The sequence below is a fragment of the Arctopsyche grandis genome, chromosome 8 (genome assembly GCF_051622035.1).
Source record: "Arctopsyche grandis isolate Sample6627 chromosome 8, ASM5162203v2, whole genome shotgun sequence".
In the NCBI taxonomy this organism is placed as follows: Eukaryota; Metazoa; Arthropoda; class Insecta; order Trichoptera; family Hydropsychidae; genus Arctopsyche; species Arctopsyche grandis.
The window spans coordinates 16808165-16835670 of NC_135362.1; the positions used below are offsets into that span (position 1 = coordinate 16808165).

Here is a 27506-nt window from a genome sequence, read left to right on the forward strand (position 1 = left end):
ACATACATATGTACGAGTATAATGATGAAACGTCGACGCTAATTGTTGTGTGTATATTTGAGTGTTTCTGTTTGGAATCCAGGAACCGATCGGATCAAATTAACATCCTGATGTCGGTCCAGATCCATATAGTCAGACAGGACATGCGCCACAAATGGTTCAATTAACCGAAGATGACATCACTTCCGGTCCGCGAGGCACAAGCGACCCGGCCACGTTCGTTTATTACCTTTGTATTATGTATTTGTTTACGATCAGGCGACGCCAACTATGGAGAGCTTTTTGGTTAAGTGAATTCACAAGATGAATTTTACAAGTGGATGCTTTAAAATCCATTAAGTTTTCGACGATTTTATATTGATTGCTATATCTGACTATGTTTCTGAGTGGATTTCTCGGTCTAAGAATGGTTAAATTTGGGTGGATTGATTCATTTTTGTGTTGAACGAACACGAACGCTATTTTACGACGAATGAAAGATTGAATAATGGCAGGAGGAGATGGATACGTATCAGCGCTAGGAAGGTTCCAGTTAAAATTTAATATATTCGGTCTGCTCTGTCTAGAATGTTTATATTATTTAATGGCACTTAAAGTGTTTCGAAAGTGTATCGATGTAAGATAAAATTTATTATACATATAACGTGATTTAAAATCGACAAAAATTCTACGAAATATACATAACATACATGTGTATGTGTAATATATAATAATTGTACAAGTCGATTAAATGTACATGTGTATGTATAATTTATGGTGAATTTAATTATGTTATAAACGGAGAAAGTTTTCTCCAAAATCAAATATTCAAATCGGTGCTAACGTGCGAATACAAAATGATTTCCCTCAGAATGTTTTCATTTATATTCAGAGAAATGTTAAATATAATATTTGAATAGCGGATACAACAAAGTTTTTATTTACATGTTATTCGATTATGTGTGTTCAAAGAATTGTTTAAAGCTTAATGCTAAATACTAGAAATCATAAATATGTTATTTATTTGACATCTAAAACTATATGTAAAATATAATTCTTATACTTGTAGTTTTAGACATATAAAATTTAAAACTATATGTGTAATATGATTCTTAGACATTTTTTAAATTAATGCAAGCTCTCAACGAATATTTCTTTTAAATTGAAATATCAGCAATTTGTAATTAATTTTACGTAATGTTAGTTGGTTTTGTATATGTATATTATGCTGTAACTGTGGATTTTAGTCTTCGGATAGATAATCACTACTGATCAGAATTTCTAAAATTAATTATAAATATCTTAGTATATTAAATATATTCTACATTATTGGTGCGAATTTCTGTGGAAAATTTATATGATATTTCGTAGATGAATTTTATAGGTGAACTAACAGAAAATCTAACGTGAGGAGAATTATATTTAATTTCGTGCAATCAATGTTTCAATGTGGTCAGATTCATAATTCAGAATTATTATTTGTCATTGAATAAATTTTGATTATTTTATTTTTATTTTGAATGGTTTGCTATCCCATTCAAAAGCTTAAACTTTTCAAAAGCAATCTCATTCATATTCATTGCTCGCATGCAAGTCATCTTCTAATTAGAATATGTTCAATGCACTCACTTAAAGTTCTTCCTGTCTTTTTGATTAGGATACGAGGATTATATTTTTTAACTTTGCGAAATACGTAATACTACATATAATATGGGAAAAGTATAATTTCATGAAAATGTAAAATAATATTATATGCATAATAATTTCGTATTCGATATAATTATGTATACGAAGTGAATAATTCATTATAATCATAATTAAATTGCGTTCAAATATCTGCGTGTACAATTATTATTTCAGCAATGCTTATAGATAAATTTTACAGTAGTGTGAGTACATAAACATAGTTGATATTACTATTTTCAATTGATATTTGTACCTAATTTTAACTGGTCGATGCGTATTGCGGTTAATTCGCTTAACCGACGAGCGTTTTCAATTATGATGGATTACGACACTAATCTGTGAACACTTCGCTGATGTTAATTGAATTATCCTACATATTATGTATTAGGTTTAATATATACACTATCGGTATTACTGTTGATGAATGTCATGCCATGCTATGAAGTGCATGCCATTTCCCCGATTGCAGATTTTAATTTGACGATACATGTTTACTGTTTAAATTGACGTGCTCATACGATTCGTGATTTCTATAGAGTTTGTTGGATTTAAAACCGGTGCAATTGCTTAATTATTCTGTGAAAATCGATCGGTAACAAGTTATTTCGTGAAAGAGGAAATTCGCTTTAATTTGATTAGTTTGCAGTGTAAATTTATCTGACTGTCAAAGTTACACTTAATTTAACAGAACCGTGTATGGGTTGGTTTAAACAAAAATATTATTATTTTAACTAAACGTTATGTGATGTAACGTGTTGTTGAGTATCTAATGTGGTCCGTGAAAGCTCGTCAACTGATCATTTATGTACGTAGTTTTGAGTTTACGTTTTTCATTCCTGCATTCGGCTTTAAGTTTACACTCTGCAAATGTGGGATGCATTACATTAGATTTCATCCTCAAAGCCGGGAGATTTACAATCAAGGCTTTAGGAGACACTCTAGTTGCAATGTATTAATCTCCAGCCGTATCGCACATACGTACATACATACATACACATGTACGTACAGACATATAGTTATGTATGATATATAGCGTCGTGCTTAATTCGCGAATAATCCTCGGAGCCCTCCGAAACTTTCTAAAGACCTGAATTCGATGTTCATTATCGAATCTGTACTCTGGTGAATTGCGTTTGATAGAAATCCGCCGCTAGTGTAATTGTAATATAATTTAGTATGTCTATCTATCAAATTTAACGATCTTAATATCAACTTTTAATCTTTAATTATATATTACACATACATATAATGGTTTCTGAATGCTAAGTTTGTTTATTTTGAGCGGTATATTTCAAATTTACCCTAACGGTGATGGTAAAGTCTTCTTGCTATTTTTAATTATTGTGTTGGTAGTGAAACTTATTTAAGTTAATAAAATGTATATTATTTATTACGTATGGTATATCTGAGTGATCACGGGTCCAATCCCTGGCCCGCTGTTGCTGGCTAGACCCTGGATATGTGACTACAGATCGATCGTTTCCTATCAGAGTTTGCCAATTTGAAACGGTGCCAACTAGTTGTTAAACTTGTCCTTTCTCGAAAGTTTTCAGCATCTCGAATTTGCTGATTTATTAAATGCTGCAAAAATGTTTGTCAAATATATTCATAGATGTCTCCATGATGCTCTGTAAAATCGATCTATACATTTTTGATCGATGTTTATAATTGGACAAGATGGGGCATCGGGGTTTACCTGTTAGGCCTTCCTGGTATGGTTATGGCCTTCCTGGTAATAACATTTATCATATTTTGTTTTTCCGGCATTAAAAGTTACGTTGTTTATGTAAATTGTATTTTGTATGTACCAATTTAAATTTCATCAAAATTTTTTCAATCTTCATCTTCAAACTTTCCTGCGCATATAAGTACATACATACATACATATGTGTTTACTATGTATGCATTTATGTAATTTGAAAAGCGTCGTACTATACAAAATGGAGTAAAGATATCGTCGGTATACTGGCAGAAAACTTCGAGTCAAAAATTGGATATTTTGAATTTGTTGAGTCAAAACATGAATAATGATTTAGGTCACAAAATAGCGAGCTTCAAACTTCTTGATTTTCGGAAAAAATGGATTTTCTCAAAACAAAAAAAAAGCTTTCTTTCACTATACCGACGATATGTTCATATAATATCTTGATGCTGTATTTATTTACATATATATGAACATATTTATAAACGTACACATATACGAGTGATATGTTACTTCTGCGTGGATGCAATATATCCTTTTCTAGCTGGTTGTTTCATATTGGTGCGACTTCTTTCGATTTATGTAGGTCGTTATCATGTGTGGGTGGAGACTATTTCGTTTATAATTGGTAATAATAAATCGCTCGACATGAGAGTGAAATAGTTGAAACTTTATCCACCGGTAGATATTAGTTCAATTCGGCAAATTGAAAACGGGAGGTTTCATTATCTCCATTGTATAGAGAGCGTCTGTCTGAGAAAAATTGGACGCAACTTTCCAGACGCCAAAGTCACCGAAAGCAACGTTTGTGTGCTCTCTAATTTGACCGATTATTTTATGTTAAGGTCATTAATTCAATTAGACGTTTTGCGAAATTAATGATCAAATGTTTCTTGTCCTTCTGTAAATGTTGTATAATTAATGCGGGAACGACGTGTTTCGTTTGTACATTTGTGTGCAAAGTATAGGGTTTTAAATTATCAACAAAGAATTATCATTATGTGAATATTACTTATTATTTTAGTACCCAGTGGTGTAGTGCTAAATAAAAAAGAACCAGGTCGGTGTTTAATTTTTACGACCCCTCCCCCCACTTTTTTCCTTACTAAAATAACAGTTGTATCCTAATATTGGTAGTTCAAATATTTATAAAAAAATAAAATAATAATTAACAAATTTTTAATTATTATTTGATTTTACTTGTTGAAATTATGGTGTATTTTCTTATATTTTATAAAAACTTCCATAATGCATCCTCTTCAACATCTTTGATTTTACAAAACCCGTGTTTGTGTGTCAACAGCAACATTTCCTTTTAACAATGCTAAAACCATGTAGTACATATGTATACATACATATATGTATGTCAAAAAACTATCAAATTTTAACATGTGAATTTAGAGATGACTATTTATTTAAGCTGAGTTCCCTCATTTTATCTATCTTCAAGTGAGTATGGTCAATTGTTCAAAGAATGTTTTCTTTCGAAGTTTTGGGTGGTTTTAGATAAAAAGCCAATAAATTTCATTAAACATCTTTTAAGTTTGGAATGTGCTCAGATTACTATTCGACTGTGGTCATCGAGTCTGCTGAACGAGAGTCTGCTTACAAAATTTTAGTCGAAAATTTTTTTAATTGTACTCGAAAAACAATTTTTATATCAATCAAAGTGCCAGGGCGGCGACCTGGCTCAAAAAGAAGTACCAGGTCAGCGACCTGGCCCGACTACATCACTGATAGTACCTATTGTTTTAGCGTGTTAAAATAAATATAAACCTGCTGTATTATATTCTATGAGAGTAAGGAAATACAAATATGTCAAGTCCTAACTAAAAGAAAGTAAGACAGATTGACTGATGCTTTTGAATGTTAGCTTAACTTAGCCGCAAAATTCAATACGTCCATGTCCAAAACTTAAGTTGCACTCGGAGTTGGAAAATCCGCCCTTGTTTTATCTTTGAATTTAAACAACCGATTGAATTGGAATTAAATCAGTTTTTACATTTATTAAAATTTAATCGTATTTGTCGGAAGATTGAGTTTCAAGTAACCTTATATTAATTTGAGGCCATCTAAGATTGATGCGAAGCAATCTTCATAAGGATTGTTTTTATTGAAAAGGAAGCATTGCATTTGACGAAACGCAGCAAAAAACCAAACTTTGTAGAGGGAAAAACTTTGCATATGAAAAACTTACGAATTTATCATTTTCATAATTGCTTTCAAATTCAAACTCACTCAGTCCAGAAACAGAGATATTCAACAGCAAATTTTCGATGAATGTTCGCCATACACGTCCGCTTCCGTACGAACGAATCGTTTGCACCTAATTATTCAAGTATTAATTCATCGCCGATTGGGAACACCTGCACGTTTGGATTCGCTCGATTTGCATGTATAATTCTGACAGGCATACCTCCATGATGTCGCCGGTCTTATTGTATTTCCCTTGACAGAAGCGAAACGCTATATTATATTAAATAGACGAAAATAGATTCAAAATTAAAACGAAATCAAAACGAAATGCTTTGTGATCGTGATTTTAAATACTGGTGAAGTTAATTGAAAAATTACCCTTGGCAAATGGTTTGCTTTGTAATATAATATTATTACGTTCACTCTGTAATTACTAAACATATACATAAATGTATGTACATAGGTACGTAGCAAATTCCAGCGTAGGCATTTCATACTATGTAAAATTATGAGCTTTGTATTTTACATACTTTTAAAACTTCAATAATGTTTTAATTTGAAACTGTTAAGCATTAAGCTGACGATTTATTTGTAATACGCTTGAAGCCATATGCTTTTAAAATACTTCACTTGATCTTAGGATCAAAAAAGATATATTGAAATAACACTATAAATAGTTCAAACTTAGTATTATTGAGCATGTATTCGCGAGAGCGATACAAATCAAGAAATTGAAATATTCCGCATTTAAAATTGCTATCCTATCCTACATAGTACTAATTTTTATATTGCATATATGTATTGTATGAAATCGTATGTAATGTATTGTATGAAATCGTATGTAATGTATTGTATGAAATCGTATGTAATGTATTGTATTGTATAGATGTTTTGCGTCAAAATAATGTATCAAATTTTATATAATGTTCCAAAGTAAATGTACATGATAATGGTGACAGATTTGAAACATTGTAAAATATTAACTCTGGTATTTTCATTTGTGGTAGAAATTCTAAGGTATGTAGTTTTATATTTAAATAAAACAGGTGTATAAACTTCTCCAAAAATGTTTTAAATATAAATAGACAACTCAAACTCTAACTTTTTTGTACAAAATGAGGTGTTTTACGTTGTTTGTTCCCGCTTGTTAGCGGCTGAGCACCGAAGACCGCACATTACCTGAATCGTGGTTTTGTGGTCTATGACGTCTGCAATATCCATTGTCAGTTGCACAGCCGGATACCAGACAACCGGTGGTTTCTGAAAGCTTTGGTTGTCAGTCGCATTAAAGGACACGTTTAATCATGGCCATTCCAGTGGTACCTTGCCACTTTGAAGCTGTACTAACTTTATATACATACATATGTACATATGTAATTTACATATCAATTGAGGTTCGAATGTGGCGTTTGGCATGTTAATGAAGGGTCTCTTAAATTTGATAGTGACCCCTAGAAAGCTTTGGGTTATTTGACAATTTGGTGGAAATTGCCAGATAAACGTAGACGCGGCGTTACGATTAATGTTACTTAACATATTCATGAATTTCTTTTGGGTACTAAAACCAGCGATAAATTGTTCTGTGAGCTATGCCGTATTGATTTTCAGGATGTTATTAGAAGATACGTGTTTATGCTTTGTAAGTCAGTCGCTCTGCGGTTTCTATTGCAATTTATTGGACACAATTTAACATCGTGCCTTCATCGATGTGAATTGCGAACATTGTTTATATAATGGGATGGGTCGTTTCAGCTTATTTGATTCTCCATTGTAGAGTTGTTTGAGTAATGCTAGAGTCGGTAGTTTATTTTATTTGGTTGGGCTATTTTCTGGAGGACTGTCCTCTATCCAATTTTCCTAGTACGTTTTAATACCATTTTTTTTCCAATTTGTATCCGACAAGACGAAAAATGTGTCTGGTGTGTTGAATTATTTGTCTCGAAAAGATAGAAGATTTAAATTTTAAATTTTAGTACTTGAAGTATTCATAGACTAGTATAGGTTTAAATTTTATATATATTCCTTGTTATCCGAAGTATAAATACGATTTGCAAGGACTTTTTTTGCGTGGTTTTTATGAATGATTTATTTATACATTCATCTATTATGTATGATAAATATTTAGTTATTGGTCATGATTGGAAAACACTGGCTTGTAGCATATTACCAGTAATACATTTTTCGCAGTTAATTATATTAAATAACCAATAGTGTCGTCTGTTTCGTATTGCGCACCATTAAATATGAATAACCCCTGAGAAACATCATTAGTAATTCTTCGCCAAATTGTTCACGTAACGTAACGTAAAGGCAGAATAGACGTTATCTTCTCGGCGAAAGATTATGACGTGATCCAATTTTGGACACAAAGGGGCATAATTAAATAACATCTTAGTAGGAAGCATACTAGTACACGGCAAATACACGTTTATTATAACTATATATGTATTGTAAAATCAGTTTACGCAATCGCTAAATATCTCCACCACACCCTCTCCTTATTCATGTACTAAATAAAAAATTCGATTACTGTCAGTAAACAATATAAATGGCCATTGTAAAATATTAAAAATGCACCTTGGTGGTTGCGTTAATGCTAACCACCGAGAGGTCCGGGCTACAGCCCTTGAATGACCTCAATTGAAAATAATTTATTCGGAGTATTTCTGCAGTGCTGCTGGTCAGACTCGGATATTTGTGATCAGAGTTATAAATTTATATATGTACTGTAATGGCATCATAATAAAATATAAATTAAAAAAGATGTAATAAAACTGACGATTTATTTTTTTATACATGTACATACATACATATGTATATCGATTTGTCTATGTATATTTTATATTAAACGGTTAGCACTTTTAATTAAACGATGCTGATTTTATCAGTTGGTTCGTTATTTGACATATGAAATTCTATTATGCAATTACGATTTTATCACTATCTAGAATCTATGATCAAGGATTAATCCATACATAATTAAGAATGAAAAATAAACTTCGTATATTAGACATTTAATATGAAGGTTGTACTAATTGATAGATAACTGACCTACAATTTTGATGCCAAAATATGTGTATGCACGTTATACCTACAAATATACGTTATAAAAATGTACATATGTAGTCGTTTTTTTACTTTTATGATAAATGTAGTTCGGCCAAGTTGGTTTTACGTCTTTGTTTTGACTCCAAATTATGTACTATTTCCAGTCGGGAAAAATTTACTGATATTGTACACATATACACGATTACAATACTTCTCCGACACAGAAAATAAAAATACGTTACGATGCCTTTGGGAGATTGCGTGTATTCAACCCTTGTTTGTATGTATGTGAAAATTCGCACGTAACGCTTTTCGTACGCATAATTGATTTATCCCTCAGAGTATTAAATTTTTTCGCTATTGTTACGAATTAAATGCAAAGAAAAACATTGGGAAATAAAGTATTTTTTTCAGTTATGGCTTCGAGGCAAGTTCAATAAAATTATTTATATAGACTTCTGCGAATGACGTTAATTAAAATTTATTCCTATATAAAAAGGCGTGCTTTTGATATACATACATATTTAAAATTCAATAGATCTACAGAAATTTTATTTATTATTAATTAAAAATTTTCGGATTAAATTGTGATTCAAGCAAGGTTTGATTTATTATCTACTGTGGGCTTCGGGTTTATAAATTATCTTAAAACCATTTCAGAATATAATATTTTAAAATCGAAAGTGACAACGTTTTGATTCATTATTCGAGATTTTTCTTTATAATTTATTATGTTCTTGAATCAAATAACTAAGCTATTTAAAAAATATGTATAAATATAGGTATATTATTAATGGTTCACGGAGTAAATGAAATGTGATCGTTTTGTGTATGAAAAGAAAACGTATAAAACATAAAGCTTTCTTAAAAAAACAATTTCGCATGTGTTTTTAATATGTATTGTGTTCTCATTTATTGTGCTTTCTTTTGCCGATGAAGACATTGTATTTATATTTTTGTAATATTACATATATACTATATATTTTGTGCGTACATGTGTATTTGTTTTATTGAACTAAAGTAGAGAATTCACACTCTTGTTAAAGCCTGCAAAATAAAACCGGAAATTTTTCTTAAAAGGAGAGTATATTTTAATAATTATTTTTAATCATTTTCGGGGAAAACTTGGTAGATTAGCAAACTTTTTCATGTTTTGAAAGTCAAGCACTTTGCCTGCCCAAAGATTTTTGCTCGGAGTTTGATAAAAAAAAATGGCGTGAAACAAAAACACAATTTAAAGTTTAATGACAATTTCACTTTGAACAGAAAAGTTCAACTTTTTCATTGTATGGCTATTTTGATAAAAATAGCAGAAATTTTTCATTCAAAATACGATTCATCTTATTTTATTTTGATTGATTTATCTACTTGTTAGCCAAATGACACTAATAATTTACTTACATAGCTTTTTAATTATAGAAGAAGCTGGTTACAATTATGAACTTAATAATAATGACATAAAGAAAGTTTATGTATTTTCTTCATTTTTCTTTATATCTCATTTTGCATAAGTGTTGTTTCACTTTTTTTATATTTTAAATAATATACATAGAAACTTTACCTATATTAATATTCATTATATGTTCAAACTAATATGAGTCCTGTTTAATAATCGCATGATTAAAGATTTGCATTTACTAAAATGAGGGGTTATGCTTAAATTTACTGAAGAAAAGCGCTTAAAAACAGACACGAGTTTTTCCGTGCGTATTTTCTGCTGTGAAAATTTCATGCATATCGCGCCACGTCTCAGAATAAAGCAAAGCGCGCGTTATTAAATTTAAAAAAAATAAATGTTTTATTACGCCTCAGGTTGGTAACGAGTTTTCCATGGATTTCGCTACAACGCCGCCACTGCTTTGATGGAGAGAGAGTTTTCTTCACATTTTCCTGGGTTGCGATTCATATATAAATAAGTAAATCCGAGCGTGGATAATGGATACGAACGCATACTTCATTACATCTTATCGGGAACCTGCCTCGGAAAATTCACCCTCGGAGAAATGAACTTATACCACCGATATATTTCCCCTATGTTGATGTAGGCTGGGAAAGTCAGATTTATGAGATGAAATCTAATATTAATATTAAAGTTTATCTTTCTTTAAAATTGTATATAAGCAAGCACTAAACATATTTATATGTATCGTAAGTTATTTAAATGCAGACAATTATCATTCAAATACTCTCAAGGGCTTCATCTTATTCTTTATAGAAAATTAATATTAATGAAATAGAAGACAACCCTTATATGTATTAAATATGAAGAAGACTGTTAATTTATAGTCGTTATAAAATACTTCCCCATATAATTATTAACCTTAAATTCTTTGAAATCAAGTTTACAATTAAACATATGGGCCTTTATTTATTTTGTCAGTTACTTCGCTTCATTTGGTCAGTAAATAGATTATTAGCAAGTAAAATTATAGGGCACTGACTTCTCGTTATTGTATAATGTTTGTTAAAAAATAATTAAAAAATCAGCGGTTTATTGACTACGTTTTTATCTACATTTTACTTTACCTACATATATATATATATATATATATATATATATATATATATATATATATATATATATATATATATATATATATATATATATATATATATATATATATATATATATATATATATATATATATATATATATAAATATATGTATATACATATATGTAGTATACTTATCACAAAATTTCCGTAAAAGCTACTGGCCATTTAATTTGTTGCCTTAAACATATTGGTAATTGCTAATTTGTTCTATTGGTTTTCGATGAACGTGATTAATAGATAAAGTTACAAAATACATATTACGATGCTGTGAATTATATCTCATTAATTTTAGTATATGAAAAAAAAAATCTGCGAGCGCGAAGAGCGAATTTGTAAATTGATTTAATTCCCAAGAAATGTAATATTACTAATGAGTTTATATTTCACGTACAATAAAGGAGTGCTCGGTCGTTTTAATTAGCCACAATTTTTCGATTATGCATTTAATGAAAGGTATTACGAAAGCCTTTTAGTCCCCTTATCTAATTTCCCCGGTGCGCTACCGACACAAAAGGCTTTTAAGCGGACAACGAAAAAGTTTCACTTTTAAACCCCCTCCTTTCAATTTTCCTTACCATTTTAAGATAGATTTAAATTCATGTATTATAATGTTTCATCTTGAAGAAGCTTTGCTTTAATAGGACCTAATTATTCGTATACATATAAATTCATGTCGGATCATGCTTTTGTTCAGAAAATTTTACTGAGATTTAGTGTCGTGCGGATATTTTATATACAGATATGTATGTATATATGTATGTACATACATATATTTTAATATCACAATTTGAAAAAATAATAAAAGGAAAACAATTAATGGAATTCTGTAGTGCGGCACGTGACTAAAGAAAGGGGATGTATATTAAAAACCCTCGTTACACATCGAGAGTTTATTGTATCGTTTCATTTTGGCGTTTTCGCTTTTTGCACAAAGGCGCACAAAAGAATAACGGCCACGGATAAAGCAAACGTACGGATAAGGTCGTTCGGATGAGCGAGCTCTTTCGCAATTTAACCGTTTATACGAATTATTAATTTATACAAACGTGGTTGTGTATCTTTCTAATAAAAACACAATCGAAATCCAGTCCCGCTCAGTTGTTTTCATTTGCGACAATGATTTACATTTTTCTTTTCATTTATTCCTTAAATATTCCACAATTGAACAGTAATGACATGCACAATGTCTACAAAATTATATAGTACAATATATAAATAGTTTACTTAATTATGAAATTGTTTATTCATGATAAATGTTATTAAAATGTTGAGTTCATGAACGTTTAAAGACCGTTTCGACTTTTTACCCTTTTCAAGCCAAATTTACCAGTAGATATGTCGAAGTTTCAAATCCTGGATGGAATCTATTTGTGTGCCGCCGACATGATCTGCATGGTTATTAAATCCAGGTTGATCTCTCCTATTGAAATCGACATCCTTCCCTCTCCATTTCTCACAAATTCGTTGCGAGATACCTACTTCTATTCGTTTAATATACCTACCTACCTATTCGTTTAAAATATACCTACATTCTAAATTGTGCTCAGACTATATTTTTTTTTTGATTTTTAAATGCTTTTTATTATTACGAAATTATGTTCACAATACATCTTATATCTATTTTAATAGCTACTGATCTACTGATCATTTTCTATTTTACAATTTTAATTTAATTTGGTTAGTAATTACAGTATTATATTATTCTAATGTTAATCTAAAGCATAATAGGAAAAAGAGCTCAAAAACCTATTTACAATCCTTATAAATGTTCATAATACATCTAATACATAATATTAATTAAAGACTATCTAAAGTCGATGACCTAAAGCAGATTGTGTTTAGGTAATCTGTGTTTATACCTGAAGGGTATAGACATTTTGTTGTAATCACCGAGACTCTTCACAAGTGTGTTAGTATGGTTATTAGTGATTCTTTCATAGAATCTACTGGTTAGTTTGTTAGTAATGTCTGTAACAAACGGAATATTATATATAGCATGCAGTTTTTTCAGGTTAGTATATATGGGTGTATTATAAATTATTTTAAGGGATTTATTTTGTATTACTTGGAGCTTGGAAAGGTTAGTATTCGAGGCGTTATTCCATACAGGTGAAGCATAGGTTAATAATGGTAATATGAGCGCGCGATATAATTTTATTTTATTTAGCGTTGATAAAGAACTATGGCGATTAAATATTGGATATATTGAGGATATACCCCGCATCGCCTTGCATTTCGCTGCCTCAATGTGAGGTGCCCATCTCATTCTTTTATCAAACGTTACTCCTAAATATTTTATTACTGACTGCCATTTCAGACTTTCTCCAGAGGGGATTTTCAGATCTGAACTTGGCTTATGTTTTCTAACACTAAAGAATATGGCGTCTGTTTTGGTTTGATTAATTTGAATTTTCCACTTAGTGAAGTGTTCGGTCATTGTTTTAATTGCAAATTCAAGATTTTTAAGAATAGTGTCTGGTTTTTTGCTACTTGTGAAGCAAGCTGTATCATCTGCATATAGGGCTATGTGACAGTTTTTTGGAATAGGTATGTCATTTATATATATGGAGAACAAGAGTGGGCCAAGCAAGCTCCCCTGCGGAACGCCAGCTGCGATTATTTTTGGAGACGATAATTCATTATTTACGCTAACCACTAGCTTTCTACGAGTTAAGTACGATTTGATGATGAGAATTAGGTAGTTTGGTATTTTGTTAATAAGGAGCTTATGAATGAGTCCATCGTGCCAAACCGTGTCGAAGGCCTTTTCTATGTCGAGACATACCATTCCGGTACTTCTCTTCATATTAAAGTTCTTCGTCACGTGTTCAGTTAGTCTTGTTAGTTGTTGGGTCGTGGAATGTCCAGTGCGAAATCCAAATTGTTCATTTATTAATTTCTTATTTACGACTTTAAGTAAACGTGTGTAGATTATTTTTTCCAGAATTTTTGAAAGCGTGCAAAGTAAGCTAATGGGTCGATAATTGGCCGGGTTTTTTGAGCTTTTATCGGGCTTAAGTATGGGAATTACGTTGGCTGTTTTCCAGTATTCTGGGAAATACCCGGTGAGTAAACATGCGTTGAATATTTTAGATAATGAGACTAAAGCTTTAAATGGAAGTTGTTTGATTGTGATGTTATCTATTGAATCTCGCCCAGGTGCCTTTTTATTTTTTAAATTACGTATTATATTTTGGATTTCACACGGATGCACCAATTTTATATTTTTAGTACTGTTAGTGGGAGTTTTTGTGATGATTTTAATGGACCGGTTGACTTTATTATGCGTTGGTATGTGATTGTAATGTTGTGTGAGTGTGTGATGTTTTTGGAAGGATTTTGATAATAGTTCTGCTTTGTCGCAATCACGCGTCACTGAGATTCCTGCATCATCTAATGGAGGAACTCAGACTATATGAAGTTTGGCCATAGGTTTCGCTTTGGGGCAACTTGTCATGGCATCCATGGTAAACTAATACATAATTTCGAAAGAGACTTTGTATGTATATAAGTATGTAAGTATGTATATATGTAAGTATCTTCAAACAACGAGTCAAAATTTCTATGACGACGATTCGATTTTTTTTTTCGATTCAAATAAATTTAATAAAACAACGAATGAATATCTACTATTAGATTCGCCATGTTTCAGCTGTTTGTATTACAAATACTGAGCAAAGCCGGGTAAAACAACTAGTAATTATACATATATATGTAAAAAAATGAGCCAAGTAGACAGCGATCCTATGATTTTTTTTGAACAAAACCAAATGACATTTCACTATCAACTTACGCTGTCAAAAATATCTGAAATAATAAAATGATGACGTCCACTATGAACAAACTAATTAATTTAAATTTAAATAATTAATTGTCTGATACGATTCGAACAATTTTTATTATTCTAAAGCTAAATTTGATATTTATTTTTCGAATTGTCAAAATGTCAGTTTTATATTGATCGTTTATGAACTCAGCTTTTTTTGATAATTTTATGAAATGAATAATTTCAGAAATTGAATGTCATTTGACACGAATGATAAGCTCACTTATTGAATTCATATATTTATATTTTAACTAGGAACACTTTAAAATATAACGCTTTCTGTAAAGCTTCCAGTTATAATGGGGCTTTCAAAGATGCAAGATTTCTTGAACAAAACGTAAGCGTGAATTTTTTTCACTTCTCTTCCATTACGGAAAATTTTCTTGAGTACTATTCTACAAGATTTTCATATTTTTTTATTACTACTCAGAAGAATATGTACATATAAGATGATACGGATTTATTTAGGTAGAGATATTCAATTTTAATGATTCATATTCTTCGCTTTTCTTCTTCTTTAGGCGTCATCATTCATTGTTAAACCGAAATGGATAGAAATATAATGGTTTCATAAATATCTGTATTTTTATAACAATCCTTAATTTCATCGACCCTCAAAGAAATACAATTCTATGTGTGCTCACGGAACGATACAACAAAAATCGTATATTATACTATGTTTGTATATATTATTAAAAATGCAAGCAAAAATAGGTCTTAACATCGTTGTACATATTATATTATTCAGAAATATGTTGTTAATCTAATACACGCTTTGCTCGTAAATGCCACATCGCATCGCTGTCACGTTTTGACATCTGTCAAAGCGACTAGATGACGGATGAGACGTAAAAGGCTTACAGGGGAACTTTCAAGGCGACAATATATACAACTTACGAGAAAGGCTCGTAAATCAAATAATAATTTGTTTCGGACTTGTCTGGCCGAATAACAAAATTTTGGCGTTGTCGGCAAAGTTGTTCGAGAAGATACGGCCGAAAGCTCCGAAATTTATTCATTCCAACTCGCCGGGGGAACAATTTGAACCCGACGATAAAATATACACGTTGAAATTTAAAATTGAACCGTTTTGGAAATTTCCACAGTAACTAACTGTATTTTTTCCCCAAACAACCATTCTGTTAGCACGGCTAGTTGGTTTCCAATTAAAAAGTTTCGATTGTTAGCTGTTCGTTTGTGCAACTGAATATCAGAATGTTATGGCCAGTTTCTAACTATTGTACAAAACTGAGTTCTTATTTTATAGTTGCTATTATAAAAAGCGGCCTTACTAACACAGAATTGTCTGGAAAATGGATACGACTGCTGTGCCGTATTATAGGATAACTCTCAAGCGAGGGCAAAATGAGGGAAAGCTCAGAAAGGAAAAGGGAAAAAAGCAATCAATGGGATTAATGAAGCGTTCGCTACCAGATTACACACCACTCTTGTAAAGGATGATTTTAACGATATCAGACGAATAGCTTTTCACGGTTTTCCTGAATTATACATGTTGTAATTATCGAGGATCTATTATTATATTGCCTCCGTGAGTGTGTTCATCTCAGGTTAAAGGTATATGGCACCCGTTAGAATTTATATATAAATAAAATTTACTTCTCTGCGAAGCATTTATGTAGATTACTTTCAAGGAAAATCGAATAAGGGAAAAATCTTTGATATAACGAGTTCTTGGCATTTTTTTTCGATGTCCGCATTCGAAATAAAACTCGTTATATGGTCGGTCGTCTTCTAACTTCATGGAAAACTCCGCAAAGCTCTCGGTTATTTTATTTGAAACCTTCGTATCTACTTGCGTGTGTTTTTCATTTTCGTTCGTTTTACGTAATCTTACATCAACTTCAATTATTTTCGAGTAGACATAATCCCGCGTAAGACATTCATGGCCTTTATTTCAAATAAAAATATTGTATGAGTTTTTTTCACTCGAAAAGTAAAAATGGTTTATTTTACTGCTTAAAAATATTATATAAATCTACGTTTATTTATAAATTTATTTATATAAATTCTAATTTTTAATATCGGCGAAACCATTTCACGAAATTCGCATTTATGTTTTAAATTATTTTTACCATGGTGTCATTACGAGATTGCCTCAAGGCCAACTTTGTACGTATATAACATATATATATATATATATATATATATATATATATATATATATATATATATATATATATATATATATATATATATATATATATATATATATATATATATGTATATATAAATTTATAATATTATTATAAATTTGAAATTCAATTTTGATAATGGCGTCGAATAAGGGTAGATGGCCAATTTAGTAGGAACCGTTTGAACATCATATAAATTGGCAAAATCTAAAACGATCGACCTGGAGTCACATACATATTATACATATATCCGAGGTCTAGCTCGCTATACCGGGCTCGGGATTGAACACATGACCGTTCAGTTGATAGTACTTTATGTTAACCACTGAGATATGTTGCTAATTTTATGTGTATATTCGATATTCTAATTTTATGCGATCAATATTTTATGTAAATCAGTTTTCGGGTATTTGTCATACATATAGTGGATAGAGCAAAGAGATTGAAATGGCAATGGGCAGGCCACGTGGCTAGAAGAATGGACGAAAGGTGGACAAAAGAAGTGCTTGAATGGTACCCGAGAGAATGCAAAAGGGTGAAAGGAAGACCGCAGGGAAGATGGGTGGACGAAATTAGGAAAATGTGCGGGGTGAGATGGATGAGAGTTGCGCAAAACAGAGACGAGTCGAAGCGTTTTAGAGAGGCCTTCATCCAGCAGTGGATGGTGAATGGCTGTAATTGATGATGATGATGATGATGTCAAACATACATATGTATATACATAGCATTATATTATATGTATGTACATTCTTATGTTTATTGATTTTCGTTACTGTAAATTTTTAGAAGGTCATGTATTATACATACATATGTATACGTACATACATATGTATATACCGCTCATATTAGCATAAATTTGAATGTTCTACTAAAAAACATCATATAGACTTTATATAATACTAGTGTTGGGCCCGTTGATTTCAACGGGTGGTTTCGAAAAGGAATTGAAACTCGAATAAAAATAAAGTTAAAGATATTGAATCGACTGGTTTCGGAAAGAAATTGATGCACGAATTACGAAGTGATTACGAATTACGAACTACGTTTTGTGCATCGCCGACCTCCTGCCGCCTTTGCCCCCGATGCCTCCGTCGCTCCGGGGCCTTCGGCCCCAGCGCCGGCTTCGCCCCCAGCGTCCCCGATGCCTTCGGCATCCCGGGGGCTTCGCCCCCAGCGCCGCCGACGCCTCCGGCGCCCCCAGCCCCCCCGATGCCTTCGGCACCCCGGGGGCTTCGCCCCCAGCGTCCCCGATGCCTTCGGCATCCCGGGGGCTTCGCCCCCAGCGCCGCCGACGCCTCCGGCGCCCCCAGCGCCCCGATGCCTTCGGCAGCCCGGGGGCTTCGCCCCCAGCGCCGCTGACGCCTTCGGCGCCGCCAGCGCCCCCGGCAATGAAAAAAATGAAAAAAACTGAAAAAATGAAAAAAATGAAAAAAATGAAAAAACTGAAAAAATTAAAAAAATTAAAAAAATGAAAAAACTGAAAAAATGAAAAAAATGAAAAAACTGAAAAAATTAAAAAAATTAAAAAACTGAAAAAATGAAAAAAATGAAAAAACTGAAAAAATGAAAAAAATGAAAAAAATGAAAAAACTGAAAAAATGAAAAAAATGAAAAAACTGAAAAAATGAAAAAAATGAAAAAACTGAAAAAATGAAAAAAATGAAAAAACTGAAAAAATGAAAAAAATGAAAATTATGAAAAATTTGAAAAATATGAAAAAAAAAAAATTTTGTTCCCCATACTGGTTGACGGTTGATCGTCCGTCACATATATACAAATATACAAATATACAAATATATTTAGCGACAGTCCGTTTTTATATATATTATAATAATAATACGTATATATATTTTGATATAAAATTAAATTTAATTGCTCACACATTACCATTAAAATATAGTTTTCGGTATTCAAAAATACATATAGAATGGTAATTTCACATTTACATAAATTGTTTACATGTCCATACATGTGTGTTTCGTCGCTTTGCAAAAACACAGCGATAAAATTTCACATAAATTACATAAATACGATGTACGTCACAGAAATCTGCGAGGAAAAATTCAATTGCAAATATCTGTTCTTCATTAAATTTTGTAGTAATTTTATTTCTTAATTATATACCAGTTATTTGATCTTTCTACCAATTTTTAATTTAAATTTTCTCTCATCTTATGTAGAATCGAAATCGAATTTAAGTCGTCTCTTACCGATCGGTCCAAATCTATTCGTAATGCCATTTTGAAGGATCTACGTAGTTCTGTAGGTATTTATAATTTTACGAAGGTGGTTCGTGATCGAAATTGCTCGGGCCACAATTCAGGGGCAAATTCAATTTCGAACCGAGCGATACACCGATAATCCGGAACTTGAACACTAATTCTGGCTAGTTTTCAACATTAATTAGTTTCACCTGGAGCTGACGCGGCAATTTAACCCCCGAACTGCTGTGCGGTTCTAACGTTTACATCGATCGACTTCTATTTATCCGAATTATTATTCGGCAGATCGAGGCGAATAATAATCAAATACCGCATTCGAAATTTCTCCACATTCAATGCGATTTCGGAGAAAGGCTTTGACTTAGGTGGCCTCTGAGACGATAAGTTATTCGGTGATTGTATTTCAAATTACATAGTTCAACATTTTCCACTTTGAAACGGACAATTTTCAAGCTCGATCTTTTAGTATGTATGTAAATTCACGAACATATGTAGAACGTATACCTTTGTATTCTACAGTATGCATTTATACATTGAGTTGTCTCAGATCGTTTGAAAAATCTGTGCGGCAATTTACTCTTTATGTTCAACGTTTTGGTCGAAATTGCTGTTGACTTTGTTCACTGCTGGATATATTCCAAAGAAACTCAATATAAAATATATGTTTTTTTTTCCAAATTAACTTTTTAACAGTGGAACCTCAAATTTGACAGTCCGCTTGTAGATGAATTTTTAAAGACTTAAATTTTATAAAAATATTTTTACATATTTAAATAAAAATTAGGCGAAACTTTGAGAATCTTCGTACAGAGGATTCCTCATACAACGATTTATTACATGTGCACTTCGAAGAATTTCTCAGAGCGAATACTACCAGATAGAACTTTCATCCGATTTGAATTTCCACTGCTAAAACATGTATGTACATACATATGTATAGTCTGTGTTCAATTCGTTGTTTCTAACCAAAATGCTACATATGTAGATATGTATGTAGACGTATCTAATAAATACATAATATATATATATATATATATATATATATATATATATATATATATATATATATATATATATATATATATATATATATATATATCAATATCTTATATCAATATGTACATACATACAGTCTTTTCTCGTTTTCTGCTTTATAATTTGATTAAAATAATTGTATTAAAACATCTTAATAATATTTTACAAATGCATAATTGTGTCATGTTATTTTTCGTATTTAATTTCAATGTTACTTTGTCGATATCACGTACACAAAGCATATTGATTTTCTTTGAATGGAACAAAACTATTTTAAACTCTCATATTGAACTCGAGGTGCACTTTTTTGGTAACAATCTACATATTCGACAATACTGCTGTTTTTCATGACATATGTATTGTCTACCAATATTTGGGTACAGATATTTCGTTTTAAATTTCCACATAGTACAAAAACATAAAAAAAATTGTTTGTCACTTTGACCCTATTCTTTTGAACACTATCTGAATGTCTGAAGCGAATTGAATGTGACAGACTGAAGTTAAAGGGTCAACTCGGCGTATAAACTAGTTACCTGGAAATAATCCGCATACACAATGCTTTCAAAATATTATTTTTTGTGTTTCGCTATCTATTTTATATAAATATAATATAACCATATCTATACACCATCAGGAGCAGACCTTTAATTCCGCACGGTCTTTACGTTTGGTGTAATTTGATAACTGCATTGTGAAAGTCGAAGTTTCTCGAAACTTAACTATCCCACGAGACTTACTCGCAAATATGTGCTTAGCTTTTCGAATCGATTTTTCGAACTTTAATGCATACCGAATATTACATAAAATCGCATACTACATACATATGTACATAGGTTGATTGGAGTAAACCGGCAGATATACGTATGTATTGTATGTATGAACACACATACATATGTATAATACATATAAACATAAAAGGTTTTAGTTTGATCTGTTGAGCGACTTAGAAGAATCCAAAAACTTAAAAAAAAGAGGACATTTATAAGGGGAGGTACCACTTCCGGTCAACTTAAAATTTGAAAAAAAATTACGTCGTATCTACACATAAGCAATTCAATAACCGATACTCTAATTAACTAAACGAAATAGAACTAATTGTGTTAAAAAAAATCCCCAAAAAAAGAGACACACAGAAACCACACACACACATTTTTTTTCTAGATTATGAAAACGTGACCACTAATCGATTTTGAGTTCGAATCAGTCAAAATCTTTCTAGTTCTAGTATTCGCATGATCACAAAACTTCATATATTGTTACTATGAATGTATAATATGTACATATATACAAAGATAAAAGTAAAAAATATTATTTAGTACCTTCTATATGTACGTGGCGTATACGAAACCACAGTAGCCGACACGTTCTATTCATATTAAACAGCAGTAAACGTCACCGAAACGTATAAAGCAGAACTAGTTTTCTTAGACTATTGTGGAAATATTCACGCATGACGTGACCATTGTGACGAGTACACCCATACTAACAAAAGTGTTATCAGGTGCATATGAATATTTTCTGAAATGCATACTGTGACAAAATTTGCTCGACGATACAACGCAACGCAATATAGGGCCGTATCGTCGCGTTCTGTAATGTATATATATATATATATATATATATATATATATATATATATATATATATATATATATATATATATATATATATATATATATATATATATATATATATATATATATATACTTATATATATATATATATATATACTTATATATATATATATATATATATATATATATATATATATATATATATATATAAGTATGTATGTAAGGTGCACCTTACATACATATGTATGTAAGGTGATTTTGGCTTGTACTCGTCCAATACAAGTATGAACGTGCTGAAAAAGAGCAGTTCTGTATAGCAGAGAATCGCAACTTGGTGGCCGCGGCCTTTTTAGTACCGTACGCACAACTTTGATCTAACGCGTGTGAGCGAGATCGTGGGTGTGGGAGAAAACCGATGTTAGTTAACGTTTTGTCACCTATGTATATATGTATGTACTAGCTAGCGACTACCGATTAAGTACATATGTTTGTACGTAGCTGACATACTCTACTCTACGCGAATACCAAAAGGTTGCGTAGCTCTGCTGTATAGCATGAATAGAAGTAGTGTTTTCCGTGCAGTGTAGTGCCGAGCTATTGACGTGCAGTTCTGCATAATATAAACGGACTTTAATTAGTAAAAGCTTAATTGTATGTAATTCATGTATTATTATTTTTTAGATTGGTGGGTCTGCGGCGCCTTTGACCCTAGGCGTGGGAGCCACATTTGGAGAACCAGCTGGTGGTTTACCGAGAGCAGCCACTGTGGTTACCAAATCGGCCTGCGAACTTTTGCGTGTACAACACCACGACTTTAGGGTTGTATGGGAGGTGAGTCAGTAGTTGGTATTACATTATACATATACATATAATACTATTATATGTACATACATGTTATTTGCGTGACGTTTGTATGATCATGCTAATTATAGTAATGCCCTTAGCGACTCCACACCGTAATGTTTGCGCTAAATAAAAAGCACTACATATGTGTGTACATATATTATATTATGAATAGTAATGAGAAATGTATGGTAAATGGACGCAACGCACATTCATTGCATTATTAATTCACAAAAATTGTCCTTCTTAATTTTTTTAATGCGGTCTCTTCATAGGGTAGGTTTCGTTTTTTTTCGACATTCGACAAACTATTATTCAATATTAAATTTATGATTTACATACATTTTTATATAAAATGAAAAATTAGCATATTATAATATACATATATCAAGCATGAATGTATTGAAAATACTAACTAATAAAATTGAGTCTGTTCATCGGTACTTGACTCTTCCAACTTACAATTCTTAATTTTTCTTATTGTCTTCTTCTCCATTCTCTGAAATCTTAATCGGGTCAGAAACTAAATGACTTCACAAATCTTTTCCGGGAGAGCTTATCTTGCACTGTCGTGGAATATCAACCGGCGAACTTTAGCCTTTCCTTGATTTTTTCAAATTAGCTCTTCCAAGTACATCTCAGCTGCCTCCGTGGTCTTTTTTTGGTATAAATAGGTTCTAATTATACACAATTATAATACATTGGTGAATTATTTTTGTTTGGTCAATCAATTTGGTTTGTGAATGCCTTATATGAAATTAAACTAATCTCATCTCTATCTCAATTTACCGGAACTGTAACTAAGTTAGTTAGATTCACTTCAATGATATCGCTAATTCGGATTTGAAACAGTAGATGCTGGAGTTGATTGAATTGAATGTATTGATCTTAAGTAATTCCCAAAACTCGAAAGCTTATCTATCGTAAGACTGCTAATTAGAACAATCAATTTTCGAAAAAATTTAACGATGTTTGTGTTCTCGGTAGAAGTCGAAGAACCTTCGATTTTTTAGTTTATCTATAGGTACATACATATATACGAAGTTTCAATAGATGAAATATTGTAATCTTCAGAAAATTCAAACTGATTTTTAGCCCTATTGATTAAAAGGAAAAAATTGCTGAGTTAAGCATAATATTGTATTTGATAAAAATTTAGACGAAATATTTCTATTTTATTCATTGGATAAATTTCTGGCGAATAATTTTGAATTGTTTCATACCGAGACGTTTTACTTGATCATCACAATTTGGGGTCCGGATTTTCATCAGCGATTTCGGCTGAAGAAAATAACGATTCCTTGGCGAAAAAGGCGACAAATTTCAGTTTTAACAAGACGTTTTAGAATGGTTGTCAGCTCATTTCAGTCTTTGGATAATTCGTTTTTAATGAGCGTCACTTCGTCCTGTGTAGAATGAGAGTGTACACTTTCAGATGGTGCTGAAAATATTTCAGTGAGATGAAGTCAAAGTTTGTCGGAATTTTAACGAGTAATATGCGCTCCAAGTTTGCGTTTCGTCGCGTCCTATACGTTCAACAATTTATTAATTATTTACAACCTTTACATTCTACTAAATGTCGATGTTCCAAAAAACTTTAGTGCGTCTTTTTTTATGTCCGATGTACATATGTATATGTGGGTTCGTGTGCTTAGGAGTTGATCGTGTGATAAAAGCACACATTTAACGATTTTATAACGCACCTAAGCGAAAAAGTTATATTGTTTTTTTATACTCAAGCTTGAGTGATGCTAGTAACGTGAACGACCGTAAAATATAAATATACTTTATGACACTAAGTGACTACAGGGTTTAAAAAAATATATATACATATATATTCACACATATTTTATATTTCGGCATATAAAATATAAATATAAAAGTAAGCCAATGTGCTCGTATTTACATACATATGTACATATGTATATGCATTATTGGTACGTTGTATGTTTATACGTTTGAATCAAATATGTTTGATGCAGATATTGAAATGAGACTGACTGTGTTTTGCCCAAATCCTTTCTACCGTGTCGTCGTAGCTAAATAGTAAATGGAAAATATGCAAATTTAGTTGGGTTCGTGTCCAATGTGACCCGAAACACCCGGTATTTTAGTATAAACACGGTTTGCATACCGCTAACCACAAAGTAACCACCACGACCGCACACAAACTTTGAGGCCTCGCTTAACGTCACCTGAAACGACGCTTATCGAATACCAGACACTTTAAACTTCTCTCAGACATATGATCATGGCGATGGAACCAATTTAGCGTCCATCAAATTAGTATATAAAGGGATTATCATAAATCAAAGTCAAAATTATTGCAGGCATGAATTTTTATATATTGTACATATGTATTATAATTATAATCGACAACTATGGAGATTTCAAAAAAAATAAAAAATTTTGATTTATCAAGCGTTGTTATATTGATTTTGATCCCGACGACGAGTTTGGTTCCGACTTCGGTTGTGACTTCGGTTCCAACTTAATGTATTTATATACTTATGGAAGCTCTCAACGATTTTTATTTTCAAAATAATCACGGAAACATAAAAAATGGCGATTTTCTGAAAAAAAACCGCTTCCCTAATTCAAAGATTCATCGCGTGCGTGGCTTTGAATTATCGTTAACCAGCCAAAACTTCTAAATAAACTTCAATAAGTGAGTATTGATTATTGATTGTCTTAAAAACAGTAAAAAAAAATAAAACCATTCTCAAAAAAGAGATAAACGAAAAAAACCTGCTTTTTCGAAATTTTTGTAGTGATAAATCCATTGGTTGGTGGCACAGGACATTGTTTAAATCAATGTTTTTATTTTATTATACGACAAAAGTTTTCCACTAGGTCCAGCGATGAAAATCCAAAATTAGCGTTTTTTACTCCGGCCTAATGGTCACCCTAAATACATACATATGTCGCACCGTCTAGAAACGCGTTGTTACAAATGGTACCCAAATTTCGATCAATACAATATGTCTTACCCGTGATGCATACGTCTTTACATACATATGTACATATAATATATGTATTTGGACTTCGGGTTACAGTTAATTATTGGATTTAAATTCAGTATATTCAGATGAAGTGTAATTTAGTATTATGGTATCGCTATAATAAATAGAGCTGAATGTCTACGACGAAAAAATGATCTAGAATTGTGAAAGGATTTGAGATTTATGCATAGGAGTTCGCTATCTGTATTTATGTTTATATGAACAGCGATTGTAAATTTGAGTTTACTTTATACATCATGTCATGTCAGAAGGATTAAAATTTGCAACGATGATATAGAGGTGATTTATATTTTTATTAGTTCTGTGAAGGAAAAAATCGAATGAAACCAAATCAAAACCTTTAGTTTGTTTCTTTATTATATATGAAGCTTATACACATGGTTGAAAGTTTCTGATTTAGATGGTGTTCAACGTGTCCAATATTATTCAAAGGGGTACACATACGCTTATACTCGGACCGAAAGTAACCAAAATTTATTATGAATTCTATGCGAGAATTTGCAATTTTCCGCACGTTAACTCTCGCATAATATACGCCAGTTAAATATGTTTCGTCCTCCGGCTGCGGCGATGCGAAAAGTTTACTTGAAACGTTCAAACTAAAATTCAAACAGAAAAACTTAGCAGCTCGTAAACCTCGCCTAGGCACACTGGTGAAATATTTAAATTGCGAATTGAAACCGACTCGGATATTATGCGTTGACGTTTTAAGGCAAGAGCGAGCTTTTAGCGACGTCATGCAATAAATATTTTATGACCCGAAAAAGAGTGTTTTGTTTTATGCCATGGGAAAATTTCATGTTGAAGGGGGCATGGAAAGATACTCTGTTTAATAATGCATTATTCATTTTGAAATTAATTAACAGTGTTTATTCTCCAGCACTGCTTGATGCCGCTTTCGCTGTGAGCTCGTTCGTTACTTGAGCATCGGTAAAATCCAGACACTTTTCAGATGATGATTTTCCCTTTAAAATAATAAAATAATAACTTGAAAATATTTATCTGATACAATATAATAAATCCCAAATAAGAAAAAAATCCAATTATATAGAACAGATTGATTTTTTATATGGTTTCGTTATTTTTCGACCGTTTTTGCTGAAAGGACACGCGTATACATATATGTACATAAATATTATACTGTCGATATTGCGAAAGGCACATTTTCTATTCAGCGGTTTTTAAGCTTAGTTGCATGGAGTATTCACGTACATTCATACATATATTTTCAGATATATTACTTATACGAGAGAGCATTTCATGCGGGAAAAATTAATTTCATATGTAGTACGCTCAATGCAAAATTATTTTCACAGAACATAAGCATTAGCACACGAAAGCGTGACATCACACACTTAATTAAACTTTGTGAAACACACGATGTATGAATAAAACATTTTAATAATGTACATACATATATACACCTACATATGTGACAATTTGATTGTACTGGTTAAACCTTTTCAAAATTGTTGAAATGTATTCGATTGATGATTTGTATGATCAATTTTTATCTCAGATCGCAAATATTGTATTATATTTCTCCGCTGTGACAAATCGGTCACGCTTGATTTTTTCCTTATGCCGAAGCGAATTTGTAGGTTTTGATTTATTTATATCTAAAATGGAAATCTATAACTGATTTATCTTCAATCAAAGG

General features: G+C 31.6%; 1 protein-coding gene across 1 annotated transcript in view; it reads left to right on the plus strand.

Moving 5' to 3' along the window:
* Window positions 1–27506, plus strand: part of Epac (Exchange protein directly activated by cAMP) — a 129689-nt gene that overhangs the window by 76115 nt on the left and 26068 nt on the right. Inside the window, exon 4 of the mRNA XM_077437193.1 lies at window positions 22662–22811. Coding sequence (XP_077293319.1) covers window positions 22662–22811 — 150 coding nt within the window. The remainder of the gene's footprint in view (window positions 1–22661; window positions 22812–27506) is intronic.